We start from the raw sequence: 13,207 nt of genomic DNA on the forward strand, positions 1-13,207 counted from the left end.
AGTTTTAAAGTGACTGAAATCTAATCATTTCCATATTATTCTCACAGACCAAACATTCAGCAACATTACGGGTCGAACCTTGCTCTGACCGATCAAATATACAATAAAGATCGTGTCAACTAGTCATTGCAATGTGATCACAGGGACCAATGTGTATATTAGTCAGCGTGATTGTATGTCTTGATAAGCGTGTTGGATTTTGACCCCTGTGTAAGAATAATGTCGGTCAACATTAAGTCATGATCAGCAATTAAGGTGACAACTTCGCCCGTGTAATGAGTTACGTTCTTCGATCTATATTGTATATGCTAAAAGAAAGTACGGTTGCCATAGCTGTTAACGGATAACTCTTCTGTGAAATAGAGAAATCAAAAACTGGCGAGATACGAATTACAGACTAATTGCTACAAAATGAGTAATTCAAAGAGAAGCTACCAATGCTGCATTTCTACAAGAACATAAAATGTATCTACAATTACAAGGGCGAAATTGCAAAGGAATTGAGATGGGGTATAATTTAAGGTGCAATTAGGTGTGGCTATATTTAGATGTGTAAACCGTGGGACAGACACGGGAACAAGGCAGCTTGTGTAAGCATGGTCTATGGTAGTACTGATACGTTATCGCCATGAATAAGTGGTTACAGATCTTGCAAAGTTTTCCTATCACAGCGTTGGTGAGACTTTAATGTACGCGTGATTGAGACGCATTTCGTGCGTAAATCGTCTGGGATCAAGCGGTATTGAGTACGTAAAGGTAAGCTTCACTACATCATACCGCTAACACCTGTTCCCATCGCTCACGTATTGACCCGCGAAGTTTGCCCATGTTGTGGCAAATTGGTCGATTTGTTAGCGCGGCTACGCGACATTTTCAAGTGTGTGGCTTGAATCGATAATACCTGTTGTACCACCCTACATGGTGCAGTTTACTCCTGTGTAACTTTGCTTCCCGCCAAACTAGGGACAACTTGACAAACACTGGTCCGCCCATACACTGGTCTCTTGGCAACGCCATCCGCTGGACTAAACCACCCTTGGTCAGTGTGAGTTAATGTATGATTTAGAACCACAGTCAGAACAACATTACTGGACCTGTTGCTACTGTGCTCCTTTTATCCCAAGCCTCTACAATACTTCCTCTGTATTTTTGGAACCTAGTTTATTGTTCGTACGTCAATACTATTTTACCTCGTGTCCTAGATAAGACGATTTAACGTCATTATTAGTGGATTTGTTACCAGCACTAATGACGTAACCTTTTGACTGTAAAGACCCCCCTGTTCGACCGACCAGATGTAAACACGGACCACTAGTACAAGCCGGATCGTGCACGTTCGTTACGTGTCGGGGGACAAGGACACTTCGGACTACACGATCAGAGGTCGTTCTCACAAGAAAAGACAAATAAGGTAAGCTGATTCTTTTTCTTTTTTTTAGAAAAAAGGTCGATGTTAAAAACTAGGTACCACTATATTACTTCATACATTGTAGCATAGATGGGGATAGAAACAAGATCGTCTATTAACTTAACTTGGCTTGTTAACGACTGTAACATATATACATACTGACATGTAGTACTTTGTGGATCTTTGCGTTAACAGAAATATATGAGAACGTACACAACATACATATACTTTAACGACTTTTGTTTTTCGAATTATATGGTTCTAGTGGAACACGTAAATGAAATCATTGAAGCTCATCTAAAATGTTATGACTGACCAAGTTTAATTAGTCTTTGTCGCTGCCCTTATTATGTGAGTGTTTTCAAAATGTTTGTTTGTCTACAATAAAAGGAAGTTATCTAGTACATTCCGATGCGTGTGTCGATAGTATGCCCAGTTGCACAAGCTGTTCTATAGACACTAGGCTCAGGAGACTCTAAACCCGAGAGTACAAATTTTAAGATTCATTATCGGTGTGAAAAGAAATATTTTAATTTTTTGCACATACACACATGCACACACACATACACACACACACACACACACACACACACACACACACACACACACACACACACACACACACACACAAACACACACACACACACACACACACACACAAACACACACAAACACACATACAGAGTGACGGCACAGAAAACATAATTGGTAAAAAGGTAATTATACACACGTCCTACCGACATTCCCATTCTGGTATTCTGAATACAGGACGTAAATGATTGTTATGTGCTATACATCAGTTGTCATCCTCTTCCTTTACTACCTCTTGAACAATGACAGGTATATGTTAACATGTTGCTGGGTTGGAATCATTCTCAGCTATACGCTCCGTTCCATATCAGTTTTTTCTAGGAATACGCGGCAAAATTGACGCGCTCATTCATACTAGCAACAACCTATGGGTCATACAGAGAGCGTTGTGTGCATACTATTCGCCAGTATATTACAAAAAGACCCTTGTAACAATGAAGGAAGTTGCGGTTTTATTATACAGTTGTGTACCCTCAAAACAAGATAAGTAGGGAATCTTTCTGTGACCTCAATATACTGTACTATACATGTATCTAAAGTGTGCCATAAACTGCATATAAGTACATTTAATTTGCTCATTGACACCATTCTATATTGTATTCTGTGTTCCATAAGCGCTGAAAAAAAGTGTTCAAATATAAAGTTCTGAAATGTATTATCGTGAGAGCAAGTTTAGAATTTACCTAAAGATATTGCAGATTATGGACCTCTTATTTTAGGTGGATAAAAGTTTATGTTAAGCGCATATTGAGGTGTATTTATAGACTTGCAACATGTGTTATATATGCAAACTCTACTTTGTCCTACGGTTGCATGAACTTGCATCATTTATTCGATGTTTGGTCCAATTCGCCCAACCTTAGCTGCGGTCTTGACTAAAACAAACAGATTAAGAACGCACAGGGTCGTTAATGGCCCTGCCCTGGTAACATAGCTTTTTCTCGCGGCATCCAGGTCTTATCCCAATAAAATATTCCATTTCCTATTCAGGAAAGTCATGCCGAAAACCCATTAACGCCAAACTCACACTCTTTAGAATCTCCACAGACACTCTCTCGATGTAGACATACCATTACTTGCTTGCGAACTACATTATCTCTAAAACATTTCATGTCGCTATCAGGGATGAGTGTGTGCTAAAATGATATATATTTGCATGTTACTATAGCTACCCAAGCTCTAATTCTGCAATATGTTCCTGTTCCAATAGACGTGTATAAAGAAAGGACATTCACACAACAAGGGAAACTTCACAGAGAAGGCGTGCTGGCCGGGCAAAGGGCGGACCACCCTGATCAAACTAGCGAAGGAAATCATTCGGGTTATTCAGGGCAATGGGCGGTAACACCACCCATTCAACGGCTGTTGCATCATCTACCACACCGTCGCTAGACAGCTTCATGGACAACTCTTCCGTCTCCAACAACTCTTCCTCCAATGGCTCGGTATTCACCCAGAACGACTACGTGTTCGCCTACGCACTGATGCCTCTCAGCACTTTTATCATCGTGGGAAACATACTGGTGCTGATCTCAGCCGTGGCCATGAGCAAGTTCCGCAACCATGTCGGCTACTTCTTCATAGCCAACCTGGCAATAGGTATGCTGCCATCTGGAAATACTGAAAAAATAGGCATCCCTGGCAAATTTATCTGGAGCCTTTATAGCTTTCCCTGCATATAAGTCAGTCAATACATTAACATTCTGATAATTTTCCAACCATTTCATTGCTTGCACATATTTTGTATAAGAATAGACACATATATCAACTACATTGTATAAGAATAGACACATATGGTGGATTTATGGCTTGCATTGCTGAACAGAGAAGTAGCACACTCTGGCATTTAGATGAAAAATCAAATTTGAAACAAAAACGGACAGGGTGCAAGACAATCCTAAGAGTGGCTTCAGCATTAATCATCAATGATGTTGTATCCTTTTCCCTAAAGAATTTTATGGAAGTCCTGAATTTTCTTCTCCATGTAGCTGATCTCTTATTGGGAGTGGTCAGCACTGTGTCCATATTCAACATCCTACTACGTCACTCGGATGAGAACTTGGCTACGTGTATCCTGCGGATCGGCTTGGTGGTCATGTCCTGCGCAGCCTCGGTATTCACCATTGCCTGTATCGCCATCGATCGTTGCATCGCTGTCAACGCTGCCTTACGGTAAATAGCCTCTATTGTTTCTCTTGTTAGATCAGTTAACCTTAACTCTCAATGATTCAACCCTGTCTCAATCTTGATGTTTCTGACATAAGGGAAAAAGATGCTGTAACTGTTCTCATGAAACCTGTAATGTAGCGTAATGTAACATAGATTTGTTAAGTGCACTTCGAGTGCCCTTCGGGTCTTGTTACGTTGTGAGTTTTGTGACCATTGAGTGCGCGCGTAATGGGCAATGCGTTAGATCTCTTTGTTCTTGAGCTTATTTCTTGAATGTTCTTGACCACTAGTATGCAAATGCTTCTTATCTTTGCTGCAGCATATATCACTATTGATGGGGAATGGTCAAAGAAGTACCCTAGGCCCTGCAAAGTACTGCTACATAACAATCAATAAACATCTTTTAATACACCACAGGTATAAAGAAATCGTGACTCCGGCTCGGGCTCTCATGGGCATCGCTGTGACGTGGGTCGTCGCTATCCTGTACGGCTTCTTCCCTCTGACCAGCCTGAGCGATAAGTACGACAATAAGTGTTCCTTTCTCGCCGTCCTGAGCAAGGAGTACACTCTCGCCCTGTTCTTCGCCGGATTTCTCCCGACTGTGATCCTCATCATCGTCATCTACACATCGCTGTGTCTCGTGACAAGAAAACAGCTGAAGAAAATCAACGCATTAGACCAGGTAAGGCATTATACCAATTGGCAGCGTTAACATATTATAAAAACCGTCAAAACAGCTTAGTCTACTACTGGTAATTGATCATGCCTATGAACCAAACAGTCGCGAGTTCGAATACTTGCTTATCCAATGCTGTGTCGCTCACACAACATATAAAAACTACTGGAAAGCGTCACGCAGTCCTTAAGCCCCGTTTACAAATCAAGAATTTAGCTCGGCCGAGGTGTCAGCGAGCTCTAAATTAGGAGGAGGCATGAACCTGATGCCTACGAACAAATGGCAGAGTTTTTTCGTCGGCATCAGGGTCATACCTCCTCGTAATTTACAGCTCGCTGACAACTCGACCGAGCTAAATTCTTGACTTGTAAAGGGGGCTTTAAGCACGGGACGTTAAGCCGTGGTCGACAACAGTGAGAAGATGAACCTGAAGATATTATATCTATCTATCTATATATATATATCTGTACATAGCGTATTTCTAAGTGATTCGGGATCATTACCTTTGCCAGAATGGCTAAGGTTATGTTTTAGGCTTGTGAGTCTGTGTGTCTGTGTGTTAACAGCATAACTCGAGAAGCCTTTGATGTATCCCGATAATATTTGGTAGGTGGGTAGGGGTCGGGAAAACGAAGGTCAAGTTCGATAATGGGCCCCCTAGCGGCTTGCTAAGGTACTGCAGCAGAACCTCAATTTTTGATATCTCGTGTTCTGGACATGCTGTGATCATGATTTTTGAGTGGTAGATAGCCCTTGAGGCAGAGAGTAAGTGCTGTGAGTTTGGGCCCCCTAGCGGCTTTTTTGAAACTGCAGGCGCCGGTTTCCTTTCAAACTTTGGATGAGAATAACTCTACAACGTGTTGACGGATCGTCATGATTTTTGGTATGTAGATAGAATGAGTGATGACTTACATAATGGTATACTAATTATGCAAATCAACAGCTAATTTGCATAATTAATGAGGAAAAATTATACATCCACTACATTCCATGATAGGACTTTCAAACTTGTCACATATGTAGCTGGGAAGGAGAGAAATGTCGACAGATATCAATTATGCAAATCATGACCTCATTTGCATAATTAATGAGAAAATATGAACATGTTGACGGATCATCATGTTTTTTTGTATGTAGGTAGCGTAAGTGAAGACCTACATAATGAGATAACAATTATGCAAATCAACAGCTAATTTGCATAATTAATGAGGATATTTTATAAATTCACTACATTCCATGATAGGGCTTTAAAACTTGTCACATATGTAGCTGAGAAAGAGAGAAATGTCAATACATATTTATCATGCAAATGATGATCTCATTTGCATAATTAATGAGAAAATATGAACGTGTTGACGGATCGTCATGATTTTCGGCATGTAGATAGCCTAAATGAAGACTTATATAATGTGATACTTATTATGCAAGTTAACAGCTAATTTGCATAATTGATTAGGAAAAGTTCATAAATCCACTGCATTCCATTATAGGTACTTTCATCAAAGTTGTCACATATGTAACTGAGAAAGAGGGAAGAGAGTAAGAGGTGTATTTAAAGACTTTGAAAGAGAATAAGTCAAGAATTGATCAAAGGATCATCATGATTTTTGGTATGCTGATAGCTTAAGTAATGCTTGATACAATTTGATATCAATTAATTGTAAATTGGGATCTAATTTGCATAATAAATGCCGAAATTTTATAAACCAACTCCAAGCATTTAATTATAAAGAAAATGAAATGAGTAACGCATTTGTCTACAGACATCATTCTACATAACAAACCTGGTTTATTTGGCAAAGGTATGTGTTCGTGGAACTCTAGTTTTTATATTTCTTTGCATAGAACTGTTCAAATGGCAAAAAAAAAAGATTGAACACTTAGATTCCTTGCCCTTAACAGTATTATTTGTCTTTTCCGTTCCTCAATCAGATACGGCGAGGAAGCAACCAGAGCACGACAGCCCAGCTTCGGAGTCAAAGAATCAAGAGAAACCTGAAGGCCATCAAGACTCTGGCCCTGGTCATAGGAACGTTCTTCGCCTGCTGGTTCCCCTTCTTCGTGGCGGCTTTAGTCCAGGTGTTTTGTGGAGAGAAGTGTCACCTTCAAGACATCGTAGGAACGTACTTAGTGTTGCTAGGGTTCTTAAATTCGGCCCTTAATCCGGCAATATACGCCTACTTTAACAAGGACTTTAGGAAAAGCTTGAGATCCCTCTGCTGCAAGAATAGAGTAGAGCCGTCGGAGCAGCTGGGGCAATCAGTGAACTTACGAAGACAGTCGGCATTGAGTGCGCGGGAGGCCGGAGACTTCGCGACAATCGCACAGAGACCGAGACTAGACACATGTCACTCAGTAAGCGCTGAGGAGGATGCGAACAGGAACAAATAATGAAGAGATGAACTATTGTGGAAAGGTTAAACGGAGTTTTAACTCACCCAATCAGGCTTCTTTATCTCTCTGACCCAATCGCGCCTGGACACGTGACTTTACTCATGTGTGACGTCATCAACGGGTCAAAAGTTGTGAAAAGTGGGAATAACCTTCCGTCCCAACCTTTCAATAATGTTATTTACAAAGCTGAACTTGAACTTTCATATGCTAGGATAGAACTATATTTATGGCAGTATTTTGTCGTTCGTGGAAAGTTTGACTCTGTTATACAGATGAAATTGCTGCATTAGTCTGGTCAATAATTGTCAACACGTACAATCATGTTATTGTAAACTGAAAGAAAAAAATGTACGTAATACTATGTACAAGTCAATAATAGTATCGTAACAAGCAATATGGTTGTCAGGCGCAAATGATTTAATTTCTTCGTATTGTGGACTATACGGCTCATAATGTGGAAGACTGTCAATACAAACTATTGTAACAGTTGTAACAAACACTTTGGCTGTTGCAGCACTTTGAGTCAATAGATGTATAACGTACTATAACTTAAGAAAAAATCTCAATGAATAGTGAGCACGAGGTGTGGAAAATACTATCTATAATTATAATACATTTTATTATGTAATCTGCATTAGGTCAAACCTATTTCATTATACGGACGGTAACGCATGGCATCCCATAGGCACTGCAAAAAAGTAGTATGTGTTTTTGTGAAATAAATGGGCCCCAAATATTTGCCTTTATTACAAAATCTTTATCATGAAGATTTTTCAAAACACTGATCTTGCAGAAAATACATGGTATTCCAAACAAATAATTTTTTATTTTTCTTTGGAAATTTTCATGGGAGACTCTGCAAAACTTCGCTCAGTATCATAATGATTCATAATTTATGATATGCAGAAACAGCACAGTACCACAGAGTGTATAGAGACCTTTTATTGCCTTATTTTCTGAGAACAGCGAAGTACAATCTGTAGTACAAACAATACAAGGAAATAACTACTTCTTGTCCCAGAAAAGCTTCTTACTCTAAACAGTTACAATGTACCTGTAGTGCGGACCTGCGTTACATTGTAACTCAGTAGTAGACTACTACTCTATGCAACATACATGCATATGACACCTATATACTATTTTTTAGGTTCAAATATATTTGCCATGGCAAGAATTCCTAATGCAAGCTCCTTTTGAAGTCCAAGCATTTTTTTCTAATTTACTACATCATGATATTAATAACATTTATACAAATTTTATGTCATTACATTGCATAATGTACATTCATTCATTTTTTACAAAAAAGGAAAACAACAACACATAATTAATATTCATTTTGGTACCAGTATATTGATTTATATTACATAAATCACAGCTATTCTCCATGCAGCACATTTTAGATAAATTCAAAAGTATATACAAACTTTGGTTTCTTTCATGAGGAAAGATATACAGACAAATAAAAACAAAATTTTCATTTGCATAGGTTTCAGCTCATGCAGACCAAAGTAATTTTGCAATGGGCCAGAAATGGCGGTGGACGAAGAAGGAAATGTAAAAATTGATAATAGATATTTAAAATTTTCATCTGATTCACAGCTGTTCACACAAGTAGTAAGAAGGACCATTTGGCCAAAGCAGAAATTGCACAATATGTTGACCTGAAAAGAATTGCAACACAATTTACACACTCAGTATTACATTACCATATCTCTTTGCACTCTCCGAATAGGATAATATCTCATTTACAATCAAGCATACATTATCAATCCCTTCAGACACAATTATAGGTCATAAAAAAGCAATCAAATGTCAGCAAAAAATTAAAATTAAAATAGAAATAATGGTGATCATGGAAAACTGTCTTTAAATCTGTAATAGAATCTCATGTTTCAACGCATCCCAAAATATAATATCCTTTTGTCCTAAAGGCCTAACAATTCATTTCTCCAAAGTTCAACAATTCTATCCACGAGTCTTGTGATTGCTAGCCTGGATGCCAGGCTGATTCCAGGCCCTAGACATCCCAACTCCTCAGCTATAGGGCCCCAAGAGAAATATTCTACAGCAGGCTCCATTAGTTAGACCCTGACAACCATGCATAAAAAGACATTAGTAAGATTAGGCCGGGGTCTGGTATCCTCAATTCCTTCCTAAAAGTTCAACGAATCTATCCTCAAGTCTTGTGATACCTAGCCTGGATGCCAGACTGTTTCCATGACCTATACAGCACAACTCCTCTGCTCTAGGGCTCCAAAGAAACTCTACAGTAGGCCCCCCGACTTACACCCTGACAACCGTGCATAAAAAGACATTATTGACATCTGGCCTGGGTCTGGTATCCAGTGCACCAGTTACAACCAGGTCCTCAATACTGTCCAGCCAGATGCCACCGGTCAGCGTCCCACACCAGTAGTATGGACTCAGATGAAGGTATGCCCTGTTTGACATGACTCCCCTGTATGTGGTTCTGGAGCAGGTAGTTGTAGCCTTGTCCTATGGTCAGCAACTGGTTCTTCTGCTGCTTACTGATTTGAGTGTCTGGGTCTCTACCTGTGAAGAAACAATACAGTGCTACATTAGAAGACTTGTGCAGTGACTTTCACTGACCATTATTAGGACCCATACAGTCATGAAGATGTTCAAATGCTAGTGAAAGTAGGATGGCAGGAATTAAATAAAATACATGTAAATATTAAGTCAAGTAGATGAAAGAAGGTGATGTATTGACAATCACCACAATGCAGTAAATGTTAATTGAAAAATTTTGCTGTGGTTTAATGTCCACCTATTTTGCAGTGATCTCTTCACAGTAAAAAAACACATAGCAAAAGTGCTTCTTCGTACGTCCTTGTTATAACCATGAGCTTTAAATGCATTTTTTTCTCTCTTACCGCCCCCCCCCCCCTAATTTAAAGGTACATGTTTTTACACTATTTCCAAAAAAGTAGCAATGGCAATCAGCCATAGCTTCTGTCAGAGAGACATACAAAAACATAACAGAATACTGTTTTTGCAAATCAAAAATTAGAGACAATGAATGATGACGCAATGTGTAAGACTTGATAGCATGTTTCATGGTTCCATTGTTCTACATACCCTGCTGTAGTAAGGACTCTGACAGCTGTATCCCAGAAGACACAGGGATGATGTACTTCACATCTTCCAAATGACCTATGACCCGTGCATAACAGGTCATCTTGGAGGCATCACAGATAAGCAGGTGACCCCAGACTGTCCCTACATACAGCTGGGCACCTTGCACCTGCAGACTGGACACCTGGCAGCACCCAGCTGTAACAGGTGCCAGGAATACATAATTAAGACATCTTCATATAAAGAGGCTTAACGTTTATTTCATTCACAGCTTGTAAATTCAGCAATAAATAGTAAGACATCTCAGTCGATATAAGTCTTATCATATTTCTTATCTGTGTCTAACAACAAGTCTCATCATTCCTCCAGGTGGCATAATACTGCCACATCAAGAACAAATTGTTTTACAGGCCTTCTCAATATTGTCTTTGACACCTAATATCTGAAGTGTATATACCTCTGTCAGCATTACTGATGCTACATATTTTTGGTACATCCCTTTAAATCATAAATCAATGTATTTTTCTCACATGACAGTTTTATGGCATCCGGTGGAATTATGACAATTATTGATGTTACAAGGTACATGCAAAGTTTGTATTTCTGATAGCATCTTGGTTTGAATCATTGAGTGTACACTTGCCCTATTCTTATCATAATGCTTATAAACAATCATGTTAATCAAAGTGTGACAACTCTAGTAACTAAAGCAATGACTGTAAGATTTTTCTTCTCCTTATGCCTTTGAGTCCTTACCATGTAGATTTGGCAGGTGGTCCTTACAGTCTAAGGTGTGTGTGTTGTACCAGGTGTTCACCTCCCACTTGTAAACAGTTGTACCTGCAGGAAAGGCACAATTTCAAAGGATAAAGTACAGCAAAGGCATTGATTCTGACCTGTTGTACAATGTCGTGTACTAGGGACAAATTTTCATGGCTCCAGCATACATGGCCTACTTAAAAGAATTTATGGTTTTATGATGTCATTTAATTACTGCAGCCACAGTGCATACCCATATCTCTAGCCTTGCAATACATATCCTCCATGTGTAAGCCACTGTGCAGAATTGTACAAGGGTTCCATTGATATCCCTGTATTAGACAGAGTGAGTCTAAGGACAATTATACCATCAATGGCATACTTTGCATTCTACATTGAGACACAATTGTACATTGCAATTTTTCCCATGGACAAATTTGGCGGAAACAATTGAGATATTGTACATATTGAACTACACGTCTGATCCACGTGCACACTTGTAATTTATATACTCCATCCCAGCGACAGCTGAGCCTAGAAGAATGATTAATCACACTTTTAATTGCTTTCTTGACGGCACAATTTGTCAGTGCAAAATCAATAATTGAGTCATTCTTTTTGAATTCCCCGAAAGCTCCAAACAGCTCTTAGATTCAGGACTGTGCCCTTGAATTTTAGTGCCCATGACAACATCCAAAACACGTCATAAAACATTTACCGTGTCTGTAGGTTAATGTCGCATGGTCGGTTACACCACAAGGGCATGTTTAAGGCATGTCAGCTGGCATATTGCTTAATAGCAAACTTTGGTACAAACTGTATGCACAATTCTGTCAGTCGTAAAACTCATCAGTTATGGGACTTTGAACATGCACCATTAGTATGTATAAACTATTCATGGCTGTGTGGCAATGAATGCTGGAAACTACTCTAGACCAAGCCTAATGGAAATGCTTTAAAAAGGGTTAGTATTGAGGTTAAAAGTTCACTTGCAGGTAAAGGGTTACTGTTTTGGTTACTTTTGGAATTGTGTGCCAAGCAGAATTACCATCCCTTTTAAGATTTGTATCTCTGAATCCAGTTTTAGCTAGCTAAGTATTAATCAGGTATTTATTCTCCTACTCACCATGGCAAAAAGACGTCTACTGTGAACAGTATAGTTTAAAGTTATAGTTGCAGCAACTGGACCATTGCTTACAGCACTAGATCACACAAAACATGCAGTAGTGTCAACTGTGTGTGTACCTTCATGGCTTTTAATGGTAATCAAAAGGAAAACATCACTACTATACTTGGGTACACACAAGCAACACTGCAAGGGCACTCTACCCAGGACTGCTCATTGCATAATTTAATCCTCTCACCTTCAACTCTTTAAACGGTATTCAAGAAAATATCACTGTAAGTTATAGAAATGTACCTGGGTACACGTATGACCACACGTTTCCGCCCACCCCTGGTCTGTCGGGACCACCTTGGGTAGCCAGGTGCATGACATTGACTTTGGAACATTTGGGGTCAAAGTGGTTCAGATCCTTCAGCACAACCAGGGACTCTCCATCTATGATCTTCATCCCCCCATCACAGCCTCCCAGCCACAGCTCTGTAGACCTGAAATGGAATATTTTACATGTAGTAAAATCATATCTATGGTGAAGAATGAATACAATAAGTAGAAACTTTGAGTGGAGTGAGCAACAATTCTCCAACTACTCATAGGCATCTAAGCTTGGTGATTTTGATTGTTAAAATCATAGTGAAAGATCCATCACATATGCTACTAAGTACTATACATTAACAGAAGACTAAGACATATATATGAGCTTAACTGTTGCTCTTAGTCCTAATGTATATACTTTAATGTGCCATTCGCACATATAACTTTTAAAAAATACATGTTGTACAGCTAGTACAGAACAATTTATTGGCAATTCCAAGTGCAAGGGATGCTTTAAATACCGTCTTCAATGAAATAATTTGGTCGTGGGAAGTACTTATCAACAGCTAATGTACCCAAGGGATCAGGAGAAAGCCTAATATATCATAGTAATGTCACATTAAAAGATATTTCATCCATTACCATAATCCTACTGTAATCCCCAAGAATAATA

At 39.2% G+C, this 13,207-nt stretch overlaps 2 protein-coding genes across 5 annotated transcripts in view; one reads left to right on the plus strand and one right to left on the minus strand.

The window, feature by feature from the left end:
• The first annotated feature begins 142 nt into the window (after positions 1-142).
• LOC118422685 (glucose-dependent insulinotropic receptor-like) lies at positions 143-7,611 on the plus strand. The gene is made up of 6 exons (XM_035830380.1): positions 143-756; positions 1,274-1,411; positions 3,210-3,598; positions 3,988-4,171; positions 4,586-4,853; positions 6,780-7,611. The coding sequence occupies exons 3-6, from the start codon at positions 3,334-3,336 to the stop codon at positions 7,236-7,238; spliced, it is 1,176 nt and encodes a 391-aa protein (XP_035686273.1). The 5' UTR covers positions 143-756; positions 1,274-1,411; positions 3,210-3,333; the 3' UTR covers positions 7,239-7,611.
• A 1,287-nt stretch (positions 7,612-8,898) lies between these two features.
• LOC118422684 (leucine-rich repeat serine/threonine-protein kinase 1-like) overlaps positions 8,899-13,207 on the minus strand; it is a 32,513-nt gene continuing 28,204 nt past the window's right edge. For 3 of the 4 annotated variants that reach the window (XM_035830379.1, XM_035830377.1, XM_035830378.1), the window contains 4 exons: positions 12,517-12,707; positions 11,094-11,177; positions 10,341-10,535; positions 8,899-9,794 (listed from right to left, as the gene is read on the minus strand). In XM_035830379.1, coding sequence (XP_035686272.1) covers positions 9,610-9,794; positions 10,341-10,535; positions 11,094-11,177; positions 12,517-12,707 — 655 coding nt within the window. In that variant the 3' untranslated portion in view covers positions 8,899-9,609. The remainder of the gene's footprint in view (positions 9,795-10,340; positions 10,536-11,093; positions 11,178-12,516; positions 12,708-13,207) is intronic. The other variant, XR_004831948.1, reaches the window with a different exon arrangement.

Source organism: Branchiostoma floridae, chromosome 9 (genome assembly GCF_000003815.2).
Source record: "Branchiostoma floridae strain S238N-H82 chromosome 9, Bfl_VNyyK, whole genome shotgun sequence".
Taxonomy (NCBI): Eukaryota; Metazoa; Chordata; class Leptocardii; order Amphioxiformes; family Branchiostomatidae; genus Branchiostoma; species Branchiostoma floridae.

What these genes read in the sequence shown, in the direction of transcription:
- LOC118422685 (XM_035830380.1), top strand. Translation starts at nt 3,334, where the DNA reads ATGGGCGGTAACACCACCCATTCAACGGCTGTTGCATCATCTACCACA. An exon ending in CATAGCCAACCTGGCAATAG is followed by an intron (nt 3,599 to 3,987) that starts GTATGCTGCCAT and finishes TTCTCCATGTAG; the next exon opens with CTGATCTCTTATTGGGAGTG. An exon ending in AAATCAACGCATTAGACCAG is followed by an intron (nt 4,854 to 6,779) that starts GTAAGGCATTAT and finishes TTCCTCAATCAG; the next exon opens with ATACGGCGAGGAAGCAACCA.